Below are 19,308 nucleotides of genomic sequence, written 5' to 3' on the forward strand. Positions count from 1 at the left end.
TATTTGACCTGCTCTTTCACGATGTGCAAATCTATTGGAGGAGCTAGGAGTTACCAACACCAGCGTGCATGCAATAAAATGCTCAAATTTAAAACAGCGCACTGTGCACCTTGATGTTGTCTTTTCATTTGCACGTTTTTGACCGCCCCCTCAATTTAACCCCTGCTCACTTTCATCCGCAGAGAAACCGGGTCCGCCTGAAAAATTGGGCGTCACCGACATCACCAAGGACAGCATCTCGCTCTCCTGGCTGAAACCCGACCACGATGGAGGCAGCAGGATTGGAGGGTACATTGTTGACATGCTCGAGAAAGGAAAGCAAGATTGGGCCAAGGTCGCTTTCGTCAAATCCTTGCATCACGTTGTCCAAGGGCTCAAGTTGAACAACGAGTACTTCTTCCGTGTAAGCGCCCAGAACGAGGCCGGTATTGGTGAACCTAAAGAGATGCTGTCACCGATTACCGTCAAGGAAGAACTGGGTAAGCTTTGAATCTTTCCGAAATGTAATTAGGAATAACTGCTCCGCTCAGGGGGGATGATGGATGATATTTAATAATAACAACAACAACAGAGTGGCAGCCGAGGAATGGAATGTGTACGAGAGAATGTCCACTTAGGAGATGGAGCGATGAGAGCAATTCATGTTCAGATGCTGGACGGATTTTGGCATCACAGGATCATGAGCTACGGAAGCAGCTTGAAGCCCTTCATGAAGCAGTGGATTGATGATGATGAATGAGTGATCGTTTGTTTGCCTGATCTTTTTTTTAACTCACGTATTTTGTGAAGTATTGGAAGATGCCACGATATCGCTATTGGTGCAGAGCTCTGGTGCAATGGGTAGCATACTGCAATGTGAACCCAGGGACCTCAATATGATTCCCAGTCACGGCTAACAATCGGTGGCGAAGTGATACCTGAACCAGTCCTAGACCACTGTTTTTACCACAAGTATAATCACAGTTGTCGCATGACCAGCATGGCTTGGGAAGGACTTCATTCAAGGAGGGCTGTAATTGATTAATTATCATTTCTTACATGTAATATTCATGTCACTGCTGTGCATTGAATGTAATAACTTTATCCAGTTGAGTGTTCTGTATGAATGCATGCATGTTGAACTTTGTTCGCACCCTACATAGCCAACTGTGCTAATCGGAGGTGCTCTCTTGTGTTGCAGTTGAACCGACGCTGGACATGAGATGCTTCCCCAGCAACATGGTGTTTGTCAAGGCTGCCGCTAACTTGAAGTTTGAAATTCCACTCTTTGGAAAGCCTCGGCCTAAGGTCCACATGTCCAGGAACAATCTGACCCTCAAGCCAACCATGCGATTTGACTACCAGACCACCGCTGACTCGCTCATTGTTAACATCAAAGACTGCGTCACTGCTGATGCTGGAAAGTACGAAATCGTCGCCAACAACAGCAAGGGCACTGCCAAGACCCATATCAACGTGCTCGTGCTCGACAAACCCGGCCCTCCAGTGGGTCCCGTCGTTATCAGTGACGTGAATGAAGACAGCCTCATCATGAAGTGGGACCCACCGGCGTACGATGGCGGAAGCCAAGTCACAAATTACATTGTCGCGAAGAGGGAGACCAGCAGCCACAACTGGATTGAGGTGGCATCAACGGTGGCCAGAAACATCATGAAGGTCCCGAGGCTTACGACGGGAGAGGAATATCAGTTCCGCATCAAAGCCGAGAATCGCTTTGGGATAAGCGATCATCTGGACTCGGAGCACGTTACAGTCAAGCTACCATACAGTGAGCATCATATTAAGTTAAACGCCCAAGAGCGGTTGTCAAAACCTTTTTAGAAATAAGTTGATAATAAAGAAAAGTTGCACTCAATTCGGAGCCCCAAATTTGTTTCGCAAAAATTATGTGCAGCAATTCGATTTTATCGGTTGCCACACTCGAAACTAAGAAAATCGGGAATCTGTGCAATACTTGAATTTATAAATCCCTTTGTGTGTTGCGCCATGCATCGTTTGTGATGCATACAAATATTAATATTTGTGCAATCGTAAACAATGTTTGCAATGTAAATGAAACCAATATGATTGTATTTACAGAGATACATTTGTTATTGGATCGAGCAGTGGTGCATTGGTTAATCACTGGTAATATAAACCCAACAATCTTAAGTTCAAATCCCAGCTACAGCTCACATCAGCAGCCAGTGACATCTAAACCACGCCTAGTTAACCGTTTTCACCAGCCTATACTGACCAGTGTGATGAAGTATGGTCAAACGATCCTCACAATCAACACGGTATTGGGAATGCTTCCAGTATTGGATTGACAAAGGACTGTAAATCAGTGTCGCTATTATTATTGACATGAATTTGCACAGTTCCTGTAAACTATTATTTATTCTGATGTGTAAGTTTACGCAGTTGTGCAGTCGAGCCTCTGTGATGTGTTTCCGGGCTTGTGCCACGCGTTGTTACGTTGAACACCATGGGCATCGTGCCGAACAACTAACACTCGCGGTTCAACCCGAAAACACATCAGATGGTTATCATCTCGATTTACAACTTTCGTGACTGCAGGGATTCATCTTCTTGGTTCTTTCGGTAAAGTCACGTAGAAGGGAAATAATAAAATAAAAACATTATACAATAATTCTCACCAGAGAATTATTGTATTATGTTTTATTATGTTTTATTTTTATTATTTTATTATGTCCCTTCTACGTGACTTTACCGAAAGAACCAAGAAGATGATTATCATCATTTATCAACTTACGTTTAATAAAAAAAATTTTGCTGCAACGATTAAAATATTTTTTCCGAATTCCTTTTTCTTTGCAGCCACTCCTGGTCCTCCGTCTACCCCGTGGGTGAAGTTTGTGAACAAGGAGCACGCCGTAATCGCGTGGCACGAGCCGGTCAACGATGGCGGCAGCGTCGTCGTCGGGTACCACCTCGAGATGAAGGATCGCAACAGCATCCTGTGGCAGAAGGCCAACCGAACGATCATCCGCAGCAATCACCTGAAGGTCAACCTGACCTCCGGGCTCGCCTACGAGTTCCGAGTGTATGCCGAGAACGTGGCGGGCATCGGCAAAGTGAGCCAGGTGTCGCACGAAGTCCTTGCCATCGACGCCTGCGGTGAGGTTTTGCACGGGCCGTTGGGGGGGGGGGGGGTCACGACGTCATAGAACATGTGTGCTGTGCATCATGTCGAGTTAATTGCTGATGTGGTGCTCACAGTCAAACCGCCTATCACCCTTCTGTCGCTACGACTGAGGTTACCTGAAGTGGGAGCCACTGGCATACGATGGTTGGAAGCCAAGTCACAAATTGTCTATTGTGCATAGTGCTGTTGTTGCTGGCCTCGACATTTTGGGCCTGTGCTCAGCAACAACGACAAGAAAAATTTCGATAAAATGTTTTTAATCTGAATTTTAAAGTCCTTTGCAGATTACACAATAAACGTTTTTTGTCCGTTTTGTTTCAGAACCTCCTACGGACCTGCGTGTCAGCGACGTGTCAAAGAGCTCCATCACCCTGGCCTGGAAGAAACCGGCCTACGATGGTGGCAGTCGAATCACCGGCTACATCGTGGAGAAGCGCGATTTGCCGGCCGGACGCTGGGTGAAGGCGAACTTCACCAACATCGACGACCTCTTCTTCACGGTCACAAGCCTCACCAAGGAAGAGCAGTACGAGTTCCGCGTGATCGCCAGGAACGCCATTGGCTCATTCAGCCTCCCGTCGGACTTGGTGGGACCGGTGACGTGCCGTGACACGCTCGGTAAGTTTTAATAACCACAGTCAGCCTGGTCAATGGGAATGTGGCACACGGTTACCGTTAACAAGACGATTGAACTGAATTCTGCATGAGCTGTTGTTTAGTTGATTTCCTACCCCCCTAAATTGCTGGCTCTGACATATATGTGATATATTTTGAAAGAAATGTTATCATTTGTATCCTTCAGGTGCACCGGAGTTCGACCTGCCTCCAGAATACCTCGACGTTGTGAAGATCAAGGCGGGCACGACGTACAAGATCAAGGTTGGCATCTCCGGAAAGCCCGTGCCCTACGTGGAGTGGCACAAGGATGGCAAGGAGTTGACGACAAACGCTCAGATCTCAATGGAGACCTCCACCGACTTCACGTCCGTGCTCATCAAAGACGCCGCAAGGACGAACACTGGCCACTACGTCCTGTCGCTCAAGAACGCCATCGGTGCTACAGCCGTCACGATTAAGCTGCAAGTGCTTGGTACGTGGGTTCATTTATTTGTATTTACGTGCGCGTTAAGGGTTTGTAAATAGATGGTACGTTATTTTAGCTTGCGTGCTATAAAAACGCTGAAATGGATGAGGAATTACATCATCACTCAAAATGTAATCCACCAAAATGTCACGGAGTTCAAAGGAAAGTCACGCAATGAGACGTTTGACCAATACGATTAATGAGTATTATTAAAATTTTATGAAAAAACCGTAGCACCTGGAGAGAAAAAAACGTGTGTATGCAAGCAGGTAACACTCCGCTATGCTCAACTCGTAGGCGACACTTACAACATCCATTCCGGTGTTAAGAAGGTTTTAAATCCTGCTTGGCTTACGAGATCCAACCACGTAGGCTACATTCACGTTGGTCGTACGATGTTATGGCCAGTTCAACTCGATTGACACACACGCGAGAGGAACCCCACGGTTGCCTGGAGAAAACACACAGATACCAAGTGTGGGGGGAGTTATAATTCTAACGTGTGACCCTTCTGTCCATTAAAACGACAGATAAGCCTGGCCCGTCGGGTGGCCCCATCCAGTTCCGTTCCGTCAGCGCCGAGAAGGTCAGCATGGCTTGGGAACCGCCGGCTCAGGACGGTGGAGCGCCCATCACCCACTACATCGTGGAGAAGCGCGAGACCAGCCGTGTCGCCTGGGTCGTTGTCAACGAGGAACAGCTGGACTGCGCCATCTCGGTCACCAAATTGATCAAGGGCAACGAGTACCAGTTCCGCGTCAGGGCCGTCAACAAGTATGGAGTTGGCGAACCATTGGATTCGGAAGTCATCCTTGCCAAGAACAGCTTTGGTACGTGCGCTCTGTTCGCTATGTCTCCCTGGCGCTGTGCGTGTGTTCTGTTGTTAATTAGGTTGTTTTCCTGTTGCTCTGACGGAGTTTTGGGCACTCGCATTAACCATAAGAATCTTAAAGACGCCTTTGACTTGTCTTTGTGCCTCGGACAATTACATGGAACTCTATAAATGTAAAATGTGTCTTTTAGTCTGGCTCAATCAGCCTCCGAAAACAACATTGAACGCTAAGAATTATAGAGGTGCATTTACCTGCCTCCGAGAGCTCGACTATAAAATTAAGGCCTAGACATCTCGACGGCTCATTATTCTGCCTCTCAAGAGCATGTCATTCTCTTGATTTCCATAAAATGATCCAGCGCTTTCTGCTTGCTTGCCTCATTGCAGTGACACCTGGACCTCCGGGCATCCCAGAGGTGACGATGGTGACAAAGCACACCATGACTGTCATGTGGAAGAGGCCTACGGTCGACGGTGGAAACGAGATCTCCGGCTACATCCTGGAGAAGAGAGAGAAGAAGAGCCTGAGGTGGCTGAAGGTTTCCAAGGAGTCGATTCGCGACACCAGGCAGAAGGTGTCTGGCCTCACGGAGGACAACTCGTACCAGTTCCGCGTGTTTGCGATTAACGCAGCCGGTGAAGGTCCGTTCTGCGAGGCTTCTGACTACGTGAAGGCTGCCGATCCGCTGGGTAAGATCACATGGTGTGGAGCATAGGAGGCTCGGAGCGATGATGTGTCGAGTCTCCGCTTTAAAATTAGATTTTTACGCGTGAAAATGTATCACTTTCCAGTCTATATGTGTTAATAATAATAATGGTAATACCAACTATTTACCCCAAAACACCTCCCTCAGTCTTAAGCATAATTTTTTTTTAAGGGACAGTCCTGCTTTGGCATGTTTGGCCAATTGCAATTATTGAGTGTTTTGGTTTCACGTGGGAAGAAACCGGATCACCCAGAAAAAAAGTCCACCACGCAAACGTGGAGGCAACATCGAAAGCTACACACAGACAGATGAGGGCATTTATAGGTCACTTTAAATGCATCGGTGACTCAAAGTCCCTGGCATCAAATCTCGTCTCATCCAGTCAGAGGGCGGTGGATGTCTGTAGTGTACAATCAATGTGTCACGTGATGCTTTGTCTTTCATTATAATATACCATCTTGGCTTTCGTGTTTAACACTCTTTGATTTTATCCATCTCAGATCCACCTGGACCACCTTCCAAGGTGAAAGCAATCGACAGCACCAAGACCTCAATCACCCTGTCGTGGTTGCCACCCATGTATGATGGAGGTAGCCCTGTAACGTCCTACATTGTCGAGTCCAAGGAGCTTGAGGATGAAAGCTGGAGAATGGTCGGAGCTAAAGGCGAGGTCAGAACCACCGAATACGTCGCGCAAAACCTGACAACAGGAATCCATTACCTCTTCCGTGTATCGGCCGTGAATATGGCTGGACATGGAGAGGCGGCCGAAATCAAAGAACCTGTGCAAGCCAAGGATATTGTTGGTAAGTCGACGGCTGATTAATCTTCGTGCAGTCTGCTATTTTTCACTTGCGTCGTTTTTGCTGGCGATCGCGCGGCACTGTTTGAACTGACGTTCGCTAACCGCATCGACGGCGCTCTTGTTGCCCATCGCAGAGGAGCCCGAGATTGACCTCGACGCGGCTCTACGGCAGTCCATCACGGTCAAGGCCGGCGAAAACGTCGAGATCTTCCTGCCATTCAAGGGCCGTCCCACGCCCACGGTCACCTGGAGGAAATTGGACAAGATCATCACGGAGGACGTGCGCTACCAGATACACAACACGGAGTCCTCCACCCTCCTCGCCATCTCTGAAACGACCCGTGAAGACACCGGAAAATACGTCCTCACGATCGACAACGGGGTGGGCGAACCAAAGTCGACGTTTGTGAACGTCAAGGTCCTCGACACGCCGGGGCCATCCCAGAATCTTGTCTTCAAGAACGTCAGCCGTGGCACCGCCACTATCACCTGGGATTCTCCCCTCATAAATGGCGGGGCCGAGGTCTCAAACTACATTATTGAGAAGAGGGATTCGACCAAAAGGGCCTGGTCGACAGTCACAACAAAGTGCTCCTCCACCACGTTCAAGCTCACCAATCTCTCCGAGAAGATCTCCTACTTCTTCCGCGTCCTCGCAGAGAATGAAAACGGCATCGGCGAACCGTGCGATTCGGCAGAGCCCGTCAAGGCCACTGAAGTTCCCGGGGCGGTGAAGGATCTTGAAATGAAAGACTCTACCAAGACCTCTGTCACTCTGCACTGGCTCAAACCGGACCACGATGGTGGCAGCATCATCTCAGATTACATCATTGAAAAGAAACTGGAAGGCACAGAGGATTGGGAGGCTGCAGGAGTCACAAAGTCCTTAGAATTCGAAGTAACTAAACTCAAAGAGCTGTCCACCCTTCAGTTCCGCATATTTGCACAGAACGAGAAGGGTAAGAGTGACTGCACAATTTCTAGCCCGATACAGGTCAAGGATTATGTCATCACACCATTTGCTGACTTGTCTGGCCTGCCAGGACAACAGATCCCAGTGCGCATTGGTCACAACCTGACCCTTGAAATACCTTACAAGGGCAAGCCCCATCCGAGTGTCCAGTGGACCAAGGATAACATGCCTCTGAAGGAGAGCGAGCGCGTGCGTATGAAGAAAACAGTCGATAAGCTTACCTTCACTATCAAGAACGCCAAGAAGGAGGACAACGGAAAATACAACCTGATCCTAGAAAACGGCGTGGCGAGGAAAATATTTACCTTCACCATCATCACGCTGGGTCCTCCTAGCAAACCCAAGGGACCGCTCCGCTTTGATGAAATCAAAGCGGACAGCGCTATCATCTCTTGGGAAGTACCTGACGACGACGGGGGAAGCGAGATCACGTGCTACAGCGTGGAGAAGCGCGAATCGTCGCAGACGCAGTGGAAGATGGTCTGCTCCAGTGTGGTCAGAACCACCTTCAAGATAACCAACCTGAACAAGGGCAGTGAGTACATGTTCCGCGTGCGCGCCGAGAACCGGTATGGCGTGAGCGAGCCGCTGGACTCGCCGCTGGTGGAAGCCAAGCATCAGTTCAGGCCTCCTGGTCCTCCCGGAAAGCCCGTCATATACAACATCACGGCCGACGGCATGACCATCTCCTGGGACGCTCCCCTGTACGACGGCGGCTCCGAGGTTCTCGGCTTCCACGTCGAGAAGAAGGAACGCAACAGCATTCTCTGGCAGAAGGTGAACAACCACCTGCTGAGCGGCAGAGAGCTGAGAGTCACGTCTCTGCTGGAGGGCCTGGAGTACCAGTTCCGTGTCTACGCCGAGAACAGCGCCGGTCTGAGCAAGCCCAGCGAGCCCAACAAGCACGCCCTCGCCGTGTCGCCAGTCGGTGAGCGCCACTCGACGCAGCCATCGCACAGTAACGAATGACCGGCGTCAGATTCAACGAAAGAAAACATTTTTTGGGGATATTCGTGATTATTCACCTAAAGTAAATAAACATATGTGCGTTCGTCCTCGCCACGTTAAAAACGCATTTGTTTTTCGGCTACTGTATAGGCTTTCCACAACGTACGTGTGTGTTGAACTTCTTTCGCACCGTACGCAGCCAACCGTTCTAATCGGAGGCGTGCAGTGTGAGGACAACAAACTAAACACAGAATGCAACCGCTTGAATGGGGTGTAAAGTGTGGATACTTCTACATCTTCCGAGTCGCCCCAAATAATCTTCTAGAGGGGTTTCATAGAAGCTCCCTCTACTGGGGAGGGGGGAGCAGGGTGGGGGGGGGGCGGTCCCTCCCGCCGGCAGCGGCGTGAGCGAGCGATCGCAGGGCCGCACACCCTCCCATATGTTGTTGTTGTTTACCCTTTTTGCTTCTTACTTCACTTACCAACTTGCCAACTGCTTCCGACGCGCCGCCACAGATCCGCCGGGCACCCCCGACTACATCGACATCACCCGCGAGACGGTGACCCTCAAGTGGGATGCCCCGCTGCGCGACGGCGGCAGCAAGATCGTGGCCTACTGCGTGGAGCGTCGCCAGACCGGCGGCCGCTGGCTGCGCTGCAACTTCACGGACGTGTCCGAGACGCAGTACACCGTGACGGGCCTCGGGGCGGGAGACCGCTACGAGTTCCGCATCATCGCCCGCAACGCCGTGGGCACCGTCAGTCCTCCGTCCCAGTCGTCGGGTTACATCATGACGAGAGACGAGAGCAGTAAGTTGCACGATGCAGAATATACGTGATGCGTGAATGGAGGAATCTGATGGACGTTACAACCACAAATAATACAAAGACATGATAGGAGTGCAGGGTATAGGAAAGGTAAACAAAGCACTTAAAAATAGCCAAATAAAAATAATAATTTTCATCTTACCAGGTCAAAGCCCACGATGAGGTATTCACTTACTTTTTATAAGCGACCTGGTCACAAATGATAGTTCAACCAAGTGGCTTATCATGTGGAAATTTATAGCAGCAGAATTATCTAAATGCTTTGTGTGGCATCGGAAAACGTGACCCCGCGTTTCAGAGTGCCCATGTGATTATAGTGTAGCTCTGTATGTTTCAGTTGGTGAGGTTAAAATGAGTATGATGCCACAATGATGGTTGCCATATCAGGACATTGGTTCCTACAATAGGAAGGTGGAATTTCCACCAACGGGTTCTATATTCATCTATATTGCTCATGGAGATTACTATGACTCAACGCGTATTTATACTTGCAGACAAATATTGGTAAACGTTTGTTCAATAACAAAGGCCTTTATTTGGGACAGTCTCACTTGGTCACGAGAAATGTTTTCATGAGAGTCCTGGCTACCTTGCATCACACACCTACATCGTCCATTTTTACCAGGCACACAACTACTAACCAAACCTAACCATGCTCAGATGCGAATCTACGATCAGTTCGGGTGTATTCTGGAAAAAAATCGGCTGCCATTAGCACCTTTCTTTACACGCCTTGCCTCGATTTTTCTCTCTCTGCAGTTTCGCCCAACGTCGAGTTTGGATCCGAGCACCACGACGGCGTCAACGCCAAGGCCGGCGACAGCGTCAGGATCCGCGCCAACGTCACCGGGCGGCCGGTGCCTGTCGTCACGTGGTTCAAAGATGGCAAAGAGGTCGTGAAGGGCATGGGCATTGAGGTCACCACGGTGATCGGTTCCACGTACGCGTTCATCCGGGATGCTACCCGCGACCACCGCGGCGTCTACAGGGTGGAAGCCACCAACTCCTCTGGCACCAAGACCATGGATCTCAACGTCAAAGTGTTCGGTATGTGAAAATAAGCGCGGCGAGAAAAATGCATTGCAGTTCATTCAGCAGACACTCGACCAATGGGGAAAAAAATAACGAGCGAACCGAATACCGTTCGATGAATCGCATAATTATAAAAAACACATTTCTATTCATTAACACAGGTATGTACGTATGTTGAACTTCTTTCGCACCGTACGCAGCCAACCGTGATAATCGGGGGTGTGGGGGAAGGACAATAAAAATGAGAACATTCGTTGCACATCAGGCAGTTAGTGATGCCATCTCCTTGGCCAAGAAGGCTTTGTCTTTTCGTTGTTTTTTTAATTTCGCCAAAATTTGGTTAAACACCTTGATTAATATGGTCGGATTTCCATCGGGTAATTCCTGAAGAGCAGCACAACCGAACAAAAGTTTACTTTATATCGGATCATCTTTAGACGCGAGTTACCGTGACCCCATGAGAGACACAGACGGCCAGACAGACGAACACGACAAATTGCTCGGGTTGGATAAAATATAGAAAAAAAAAATTAAACGGCGTATCGCCACGTTTTTTTTTTGTTCCAGACACGCCCGGCCCACCCACGGGACCGCTTCGGTTCACCAACATCACCAGCGAGAGGCTCAACCTGTGGTGGGAGGCTCCCGAAAACGACGGCTGCTCGCTCGTCACCCACTACGTCGTGGAGAAGCGCGAGACTAGCCGCGTGTCGTGGGCGCTCGTCAACGACGCCTGCGAGTCCAACATGATGCAGATCCCCAAGCTCATCAAGGACAACGAGTATCAGTTCCGAGTGTCGGCCGTCAACAAGTTCGGCGTCGGCAGACCGCTCGAGTCCCAGGCGGTGGTTGCCAAGCTGCAATACAGTGAGTACCGGCCGCGTCATTGATTGCCCACGGAGAGAGGCACGTGAACCCCCGAGACGAAACTGTTTACTCGGCTACAGAAGAGTCATTTGTGGGATGAGAATTGTGGGTAATATCTGGCTGCTTGTGGCTCAAGAAAGTTTTGTTTGTGAGTCCAAGTCAAAAGTTTCGAGTCAATATTTGGTGGTAATTATTACATGTGTTTTAAGATATGCTGCGTATATATAAATCATCAAACATTTATATAATCGAATGTGATAAAAGTGCTGCACACTTTTGTGGCAGTTTCTAATAATGCTGCTGATTTAGCATTTTTGCCAAATTTTATGAAAATTTCTAGTCCGATCTGGTTGTCCGAGCCTTGGACATTTCCAATGTCTCCTGCAAAATCCTGAGAATTGTACTGAATTGGGCAAAAACTAAGAGCTCATCTGTTTTACACACACACAGCTGTGCCCGACGCTCCCGGAACGCCCGACGCTTCCAACGTGACCGCCACCACCATCACAATGAACTGGTCGCGGCCCAAGCACGACGGCGGCAACGAAATTACGCAGTACGTCCTGGAGAGGCGCGAGAAGAAGAGCATGCGCTGGGTGAAGGTGAGCAGCAAGAGGCCCATCACGGAGATCCGCCACCGGGTCACCGGACTCACCGACGGCAACGAATACGAGTTCCGCGTGCTCGCCGAAAACCAGGCCGGCCTGAGTCCTCCTAGCGACACGTCGCGACTCTTCAAGTGCAAGGACCCGGTGAACCCGCCGACCGCCCCCACGGTGGTCAAGGTGAACGACACCACCAAGACCACGGTCAGCCTGGAGTGGACCAGGCCGGCGTTCGACGGCGGCGCCGAAATCATCGGCTACGTCATCGAGATGTGCAAGGCGGGCCTGGAGGAGTGGCACAAGGTGAACCCGGAGGCGTGCGTCTACACCAAGTACGTCGTCACCGATCTGGAGGCGGGACAGGAGTACAAGTTCCGCGTTTCCGCGGTCAACATTGCCGGCAAGGGCGAGGCCTGCGAGGTTCCGACCATCGTCCAGGCGGTCGACAAGCTGTCGTCGCCCGAGATCGACATCGACGCCAACTTCAAGCAGACTCACATCGTCAAGAACGGCAGCACGGTGCACCTGCAGGTGGCCTTCAAGGGCAGGCCCGTGCCAACAGCGATTTGGTCGAAGACGGACTCCGACCTGGGCGTGCGCGCCAACATTCACACCACAGACACGCAGAGCATTCTCATGGTGGAGAACTGCAACCGCTACGATGCTGGAAAGTACACTCTGACGCTGGACAACAACAGCGGCAGCAAGTCGGTAACGTTCATGGTCAAGGTGCAGGATACTCCCGGACCTCCTGGAGCGATCACCTTTAAAGACGTCACCAAAGGGTCACTCACGATGTTGTGGGATGCCCCACTAAATGAAGGCGGTGCCCGAATCCACCACTACATTGTGGAGAAGAGAGAGGCAAGCCGTCGCAGCTGGCAGACCATCGTGGCGCAGACATCACGACAGGTGATCAAGGTGACCGAATTGTCAGAAGGGGTGCCTTACTACTTCCGCGTCATGGCTGTGAACGAGTACGGCGTTGGCGAGGCTTACGAGACTCCCGAACCCATCGTGGCGACGGAAGAACCGGCACCGCCGAGGAGGCTGGATGTCGTAGACACCACCGACAACAGCGTCCTCCTGTCGTGGCTCAAACCTGAGCATGACGGTGGCAGCCGCGTCACGAGCTACCTGCTGGAGATGAAGCAGGTGGGCACAGAGCGTTGGGTGGAGGTTGGCAAGGTCAAACAGCAGAACTTCACGGTCGAAGGACTCATCCTGAATTCCGAATATGAATTCCGCGTCAAGGCCAAGAACGACGCGGGTTACAGCGAGCCGAGAGAAACGTTCTCGTCGGTCGTCGTGAAGGAGCCTCGCGTTTTGCCAGACGCCGACCTCAGCGGCATCACCAAGAGAACCATCACCTGTAAGTCCGGAGCCACGTTCTCGATCGATGTTCCCTACACCGGACGCCCACATCCCAAGGTCAGCTGGAAGCACGAGGACATGCGGCTGAAGCAGAGCGAGAGGGTGACCATCAAGACCACGAAGGAGAAGACGACGCTCACGGTGAAGGACAGCATGAGAGGGGACACCGGACGGTACTTCCTCACGCTGGAAAACTCCGTGGACTCCATGACTTTCGCCATAACGGTCAACGTGATCGGCAAGCCCGGCGCCGTGACGGGCTCCGTCGAAGTCGGCTCCATCACCGCCGAGAACTGCGAGCTCACGTGGGAGCCGCCCGAGGATGACGGCGGCAGCGCCATCACCAACTACATCGTGGAGAAGCGCGAGTCTGGCACCACCCACTGGCAGCTGGTCAACTCCAGCGTGAAACGTACACAGCTGAAGGTCACCCATCTGACAAAGTACCTGGAGTATACCTTCCGGGTCATGGCCGAGAACAGATTCGGAGTGAGCAAGCCCGTCGAGACAACGCCGATCGTCGCCGAACATCCTTTCGGTGAGAATTATCATTCTTTATTTTTCGGGTGAATTTTTTTAATGAGGTGGCCCGGGGTGGCTCACGTGATCGAAGACCCCGAGATCTGGCACCGCTCAGAGCCTGTGTTCCAATCCAGGCAGCCACCTGTGATGAAGTGTAATGAGTCGGTGGTCTTAGACCAGTCCCCAATGACTGCAGATTAAAACTACCGCGTTACATTTGGTTTCAATTTGGTAAATTCCATCTCTGGGAATTAGATATCAGTTTGGCTGGCATCTGATGAACATTTACTCTCATACGCATAGCGGGTGGGAAAGTGTTATTGGCTACTGTGTGGACCAAAGGTAATTTGAAGGAATCTCAAAGGTAGCTCTGTGATACCCCTTCCACGGGCTGCTGTTTAACACGACGGGTTGAATTGCTTCACGAGAGATCTGCGTGACGTGACGCCAATAGCGCAATCAAGATAAAATCGGGGGGGGGGGGGGGGAGGAGGAAAGTAGTTTAGTTTTAGTTTTTACGTATATTAAGAGAGTTAAAAATACTCGTGCCATATATTAATGTTTTTATTATTATCATCATCATCAAGTGCTTCACGATTTACTTGTTTTTCAGTTCCGCCGGGCGCTCCGACCAGACCCGACGTCTACTTCGTTTCCTCCACGGCGATGTCGATCCGCTGGGAGGAGCCCTACAACGACGGTGGCAGCAAGGTCACTGGCTACTGGGTCGAGAAGAAGGAGCGGAACAGCATCCTGTGGACGAAGGAGAACAAGATCGCCTGCTACGACTGCAACTACAAGATCAGCAGCCTGGTCGAGGGACTGGAGTACCAGTTCCGCGTCTACGGCATGAACGCCGCGGGCATCAGCAAGCCGAGCGAGGCCTCTCGTCCGGTCGTTGCACAGAACCCCGTTGGTGAGCGACGCTCCCTTCACATTTTGTTTCGCGCGTTAATATGACGGCGTCCTTGGAGGTGTTTTCATGTCCGTCGTCTACGATTGACGTGAACCGCAGGTGACGGGCGCTGCTAGTCTTTCGGCTCGGTTCACCCGTTCAATTTCGTGGCACAGTCATCATCGGCCACGACGAGTCCACTGCTGGACGAGTACATCCTCAAAAGCCATCACCAGTTCTCACCACAGGCCTGTGTTGTAACAATCCAACAAGTACCTAGCCACGGGCCGAATTCATCTCTCCATCTCAGTGGTAGATGTCCTTCTCTCGGGCCCGCTCCCTTCATTGGCTGCCATTTCATAATTTTCCCGACCACAAGTGACGTATATCCTGCCCAAATTCAATTCTGTCAACGTAATTATCTGTTCTCGGAAGTTCCAAATGCACGCGTACATTCCATACGTTGTCCTCCCAGTCTCTCGGTGCAATTCCAAGCGCGTATCTCTCAATGCTTCTTTGCGGCCAAACCCGAACCTGCTGTGGGCCTCCGCAAGGTCGACTCAGCCTCAAAATGAGTACCTGGTGTAGTGGGAGTGGGTGTGCAAAGCAAAGCAAAATAAAAACAACATAACCTCACCTTTCTTTCGAACGTCCGCTTTTCATCCCAGACGCACCTGGCAGGCCGGAAGTCACCGACGTGTCCCGCTCGTCCGTGTCGCTCAAGTGGACCGTGCCGCTCTTCGACGGCGGCAGCAAGGTCATCGGCTACATCATCGACCGCAAGCCGTACAGCGAGACCGGCGAAGGGCGCTGGCTCAAGTGCAACTACACCACCGTGACGGAGAACTACTACACCGTCACGGGCCTGAGCGAGGACGATGTGTACGAGTTCCGCGTCCTCGCCCGTAACGCCGCGGGCGTCATCAGCAAGCCCTCCGAGTCCAGTGGGCCCGTCACCTGCAAAGACGAATACAGTGAGTGCAGCCGGCTGCATTTGCCTGGCGGGAGGGGTGGGAGGGGGGGGGGGGCGCGGACGTGGGATGGGGTGGGCGTGAAATTCATCGGGGCACGAACTCATTCACGGCAGGGTTGTTAAATCGGTTGCCGATTTTTATTCGAGATAATTGTTCACGGAATTGATTTTTGATTTCAAGAGTCGTGGGAATGGACTGTAGAATTTGTGTTCAATGTAACGACGATCGAATCGATTGGCATGCGCGAAAAATGCTCAAACCGCACGGCGCGTTCGAACGGGATGGGTCACGTGACAACCCATTCCTTATACGACATGTTTTTTTTTAAGTTACCACCCTTTGTTTGTCCACTGCTGGAAGAAGGCCTCACAACACCGTGTTGGTCAATTGGCATTTGTGATGCGGCGAATACGTTTTGAGGCAAAATCACCTGCATGGCATAAATCCCATCCGCTCTTAAAATACGGACACTGCTGCAGAATCAACCGGTTAATCACAGCACACGGGACGCCAGCAGTGACGGCTTAGCGTAATAATCCCGTTTGGGAAAACGTTGATCTGCTCAACACATTCATTGAGAAGCAGAAGCGCAATCTTAATTTCAGTACGTATCTTAAATATCTCGAGGCTCACAATGTGGCAACAGCACTGTCACATCCCGCGACCAGAGGCGCACGCATCTTCACGTTGAGCCTTGTCCCCCCTTTCTCACAGCTCCTCCCAAAGCCGAGCTTGACAGCCACCTGCTGGGCGACCTGGTCACCATCCGTGCCGGATCGGACCTGGTCCTCGACGCCGCCATAGGCGGCAAGCCCGAGCCCAAGGTCTTCTGGGCCAAGGGCGAGCGCGAGCTGGAGGTCAGCGAGAAGATCAACCTGCAGTACACCAGCAAGCGCGCCATCGCCATCATCAAGTTCTGCGACCGCGACGACAGCGGCAAGTACATCCTCACCGTCCGCAACGCCAGTGGGATCAAAACCGCGGTCGTCCAGGTCAAGGTGCTCGGTAAGTGCGTCAAGATGTTTTGTGCGATCGCTTTCATTACGTGTATTTGTATTTTTGTTTCTTTATTTTATCGAGCACGAATTTCTGTACGCGGTATGGAACGTTCTGAATTTTTTAAAGAGGCGTGCCAAGATCGCTCTCGAAATTAAATGCCACGTCATGTCCAGCAACCCCGAACCCCTCACTCGAAGTGTGGGACAGGAATAATTTTCTCATTGGCTACAGTTGACCACCTCGTCCACCTTTCTCAAAGCAGTCGACCCCATCTCCTTCCAAGTCGTCCTCTCTAGACCCACCGCCCCAAGGCGGCATAACACTCCAGCAGCAGCCTCCGCTTCACTGTGCCGTCTTTTTGGGGTTAATTTATTTATTTACCTCGCTGATCGACCTTGCTGATCTCATCAGGGAGCATAAACCATCATGCAAACTCCAATCATCCTCACAACGGCTTTTGGTTAACCATCGAACAAAGACGTGTCACCGCACAGCGCACTTTCGGGTGCGCTTCTGCGGCCGTCTGGAACGCTCTTCCTTCCGATATTAGGAGAGCCACTAGAGAGTTATACACTTTTGAATCTAAATTGCAAACTCATTTCTTTAGAACTGCCCTTCCCCTCGTACCTCCGATTAGCACGGCTGGCTACGTACGGTGTGACAGAAGAAGTTCAACATACGTACATACGTACATTCACGCCGCGCTTTGTTTGACTCTCTCACCAAACCGCCACAGACTCCCCTGGGCAGTGCCGTGGCCCATTGGCGATCAACCGCATGACGGAGGAGAAGTGCAACATGAGCTGGGAGGAGCCCACAGAGGACGGAGGCTCACCCATCACCCACTACCTAGTGGAGCGCCGCGAGACGAGCCGCCTCAACTGGGCTATCGTGGACGCCGAGTGCATCACCACCTCCTGCACGGCCACGCGCCTCATCAAGAACAACGAGTACATCTTCCGCGTGCGTGCCATCAACAAGTACGGACCCGGCTTGGTCCTCGAGTCCAGCCCCGTCTTCGCGAGGAATTCCTTCAGTGAGTACTCGGTGTCTCTCGGTCTCGGCATCTCTCTTCTCGCCCGCCCGCCCGCTCCGTCTCTAGCTCTGTCGCTGACGGCCTAGAACGAGCGTGGCAAATGGCAAAGTTGGAAGTCAAATTGAGTTCGAAAGTTGAACGTCGTAGCTCCCCGATGTGTTTTCGGACAGTTCCGTGTTACGACCCAAAACAAACTCATCAGAGAGCAGTAGGAAGCCACTGGAGCTATGCGCTCCAATGAAAACCTACGCCACGCTACACTTTGAATTGTGCTCTCTAGGCATGCAGCACGGCATCGATTCGGCGATTAAAATCGATTCTTACCTGAGCAATATGTGCGTTGAATCGCGCGTGTGAGAATTGAGTTGTTACGTTGAATTCTAATGCTCAGCACATTTTGTGCAATCAGGACGGTTTGAATCAAATCAAAACCATAAATTCGTGACGGTTCATCCATTTGCTGGCAGAGGTGAATCGGCAAATGCCGAATAATTTAAAGTTGAAGTTTGCAGCCGTAAATATGTGGGGCTAACACTCAACACTGCCATCTGCTCTCCACTTCGCACCTGTAAACCCCTGGTGGTGATCTATCCGAGTATCAACCAGGCTTAGCTTTTGAGGTTCAACAAATTCGGGCGCACCTATAGTAATTCAGTAGCCGGTGCAGCCATATGATTAAAGATGGGACCTTTCCCTCTTGAGAAGCACTGGACGTGCAGACAAATGCCAAATCACGAGCTTCTGACACTGCGTTGTCTCGCCTGTCCAACATTCGTGCCTTTGTCACCTTCGCCCCACCTCAATTTTCAGCTGTGCCCAATGCACCTGGAGCCCCAGAGGCAAGCACCATCAACAAGGAGCACGTGGTCATCCAGTGGGCCAAGCCGGATTCGGACGGTGGAAGCGAGATCTCCAACTACCTGGTGGACAAGCGCGAGAAGCGCAGCCTGCGCTGGACCCGCGTCAACCGCGAGTTCACCGTCTACGACACTCGCCTCAAGGTCCTCAACCTCATGGAGGGCTGCGAATACCAGTTCCGTGTCACGGCCGTCAACGCGGCCGGCATCAGCGAGCCGAGCGAGTCGTCGGACTACATCCTCTGCCGGGAACCCATCTGTAAGCGCGCACCTTGGGCCCTGTCATACTCGCACTGCGTCAGTCGGCACTGGCTGCGTTCAACTTTATTCACTGCCTGTGTCATGTGGAGGAGGGTGTGCAACACGCGTTTTACCTACACGTGATTTGCCAAAAAATGTATGAAGAATCATAAATTTTGCCTTGCAAAAGCTGTCGCGGGTTAAAGAAAACCACTTCGTAATGATGATAGGGCGCCATGGTGGCAAGATGTTAACTTCCTCACCTGGTATACAGGAGGTCGTGGGTTCAGTCCCGACCCTGAGGCCTGTACATCTAGAGTTTGTATGTTCTCATAGCGGTCGTGTGGATTTTTCTCCGGGTCCTCCAGCTTTTCCCTCTACATTTAAAATCAACATGCGTTTAGAGTATTTGGTTGCTATAAATTTCCACGCGATAAGCCACTTTGTTAAGCTATCATTTGTGGCCAGGTCGCTTCTGAAAAAATAAGTATATGTCTCAGCGGGGCTTACCTGGTCAACTAAAAAAGTTTAGTTTTCATTTTTTTTTCGCGATTTCCATTCTTATACTCAGCATTCCTATAG

General features: G+C 51.1%; 1 protein-coding gene across 1 annotated transcript in view; it reads left to right on the plus strand.

The window, feature by feature from the left end:
- The window catches only part of LOC144938213 (titin-like), a 335,325-nt gene that overhangs the window by 294,505 nt on the left and 21,512 nt on the right, over positions 1-19,308 (plus strand). The window contains 18 exon segments of the mRNA XM_078866029.1: positions 183-479; positions 1,181-1,768; positions 2,821-3,120; positions 3,470-3,766; positions 3,951-4,238; positions 4,763-5,062; positions 5,452-5,754; positions 6,272-6,577; positions 6,711-8,477; positions 9,014-9,307; positions 10,085-10,372; positions 10,925-11,224; positions 11,675-13,741; positions 14,339-14,641; positions 15,289-15,594; positions 16,309-16,599; positions 17,330-17,629; positions 18,440-18,745. Coding sequence (XP_078722155.1) covers positions 183-479; positions 1,181-1,768; positions 2,821-3,120; positions 3,470-3,766; positions 3,951-4,238; positions 4,763-5,062; positions 5,452-5,754; positions 6,272-6,577; positions 6,711-8,477; positions 9,014-9,307; positions 10,085-10,372; positions 10,925-11,224; positions 11,675-13,741; positions 14,339-14,641; positions 15,289-15,594; positions 16,309-16,599; positions 17,330-17,629; positions 18,440-18,745 — 8,901 coding nt within the window.

The sequence above is a fragment of the Lampetra fluviatilis genome, chromosome 21 (genome assembly GCF_964198595.1).
Source record: "Lampetra fluviatilis chromosome 21, kcLamFluv1.1, whole genome shotgun sequence".
Lineage (NCBI taxonomy): Eukaryota > Metazoa > Chordata > Hyperoartia > Petromyzontiformes > Petromyzontidae > Lampetra > Lampetra fluviatilis.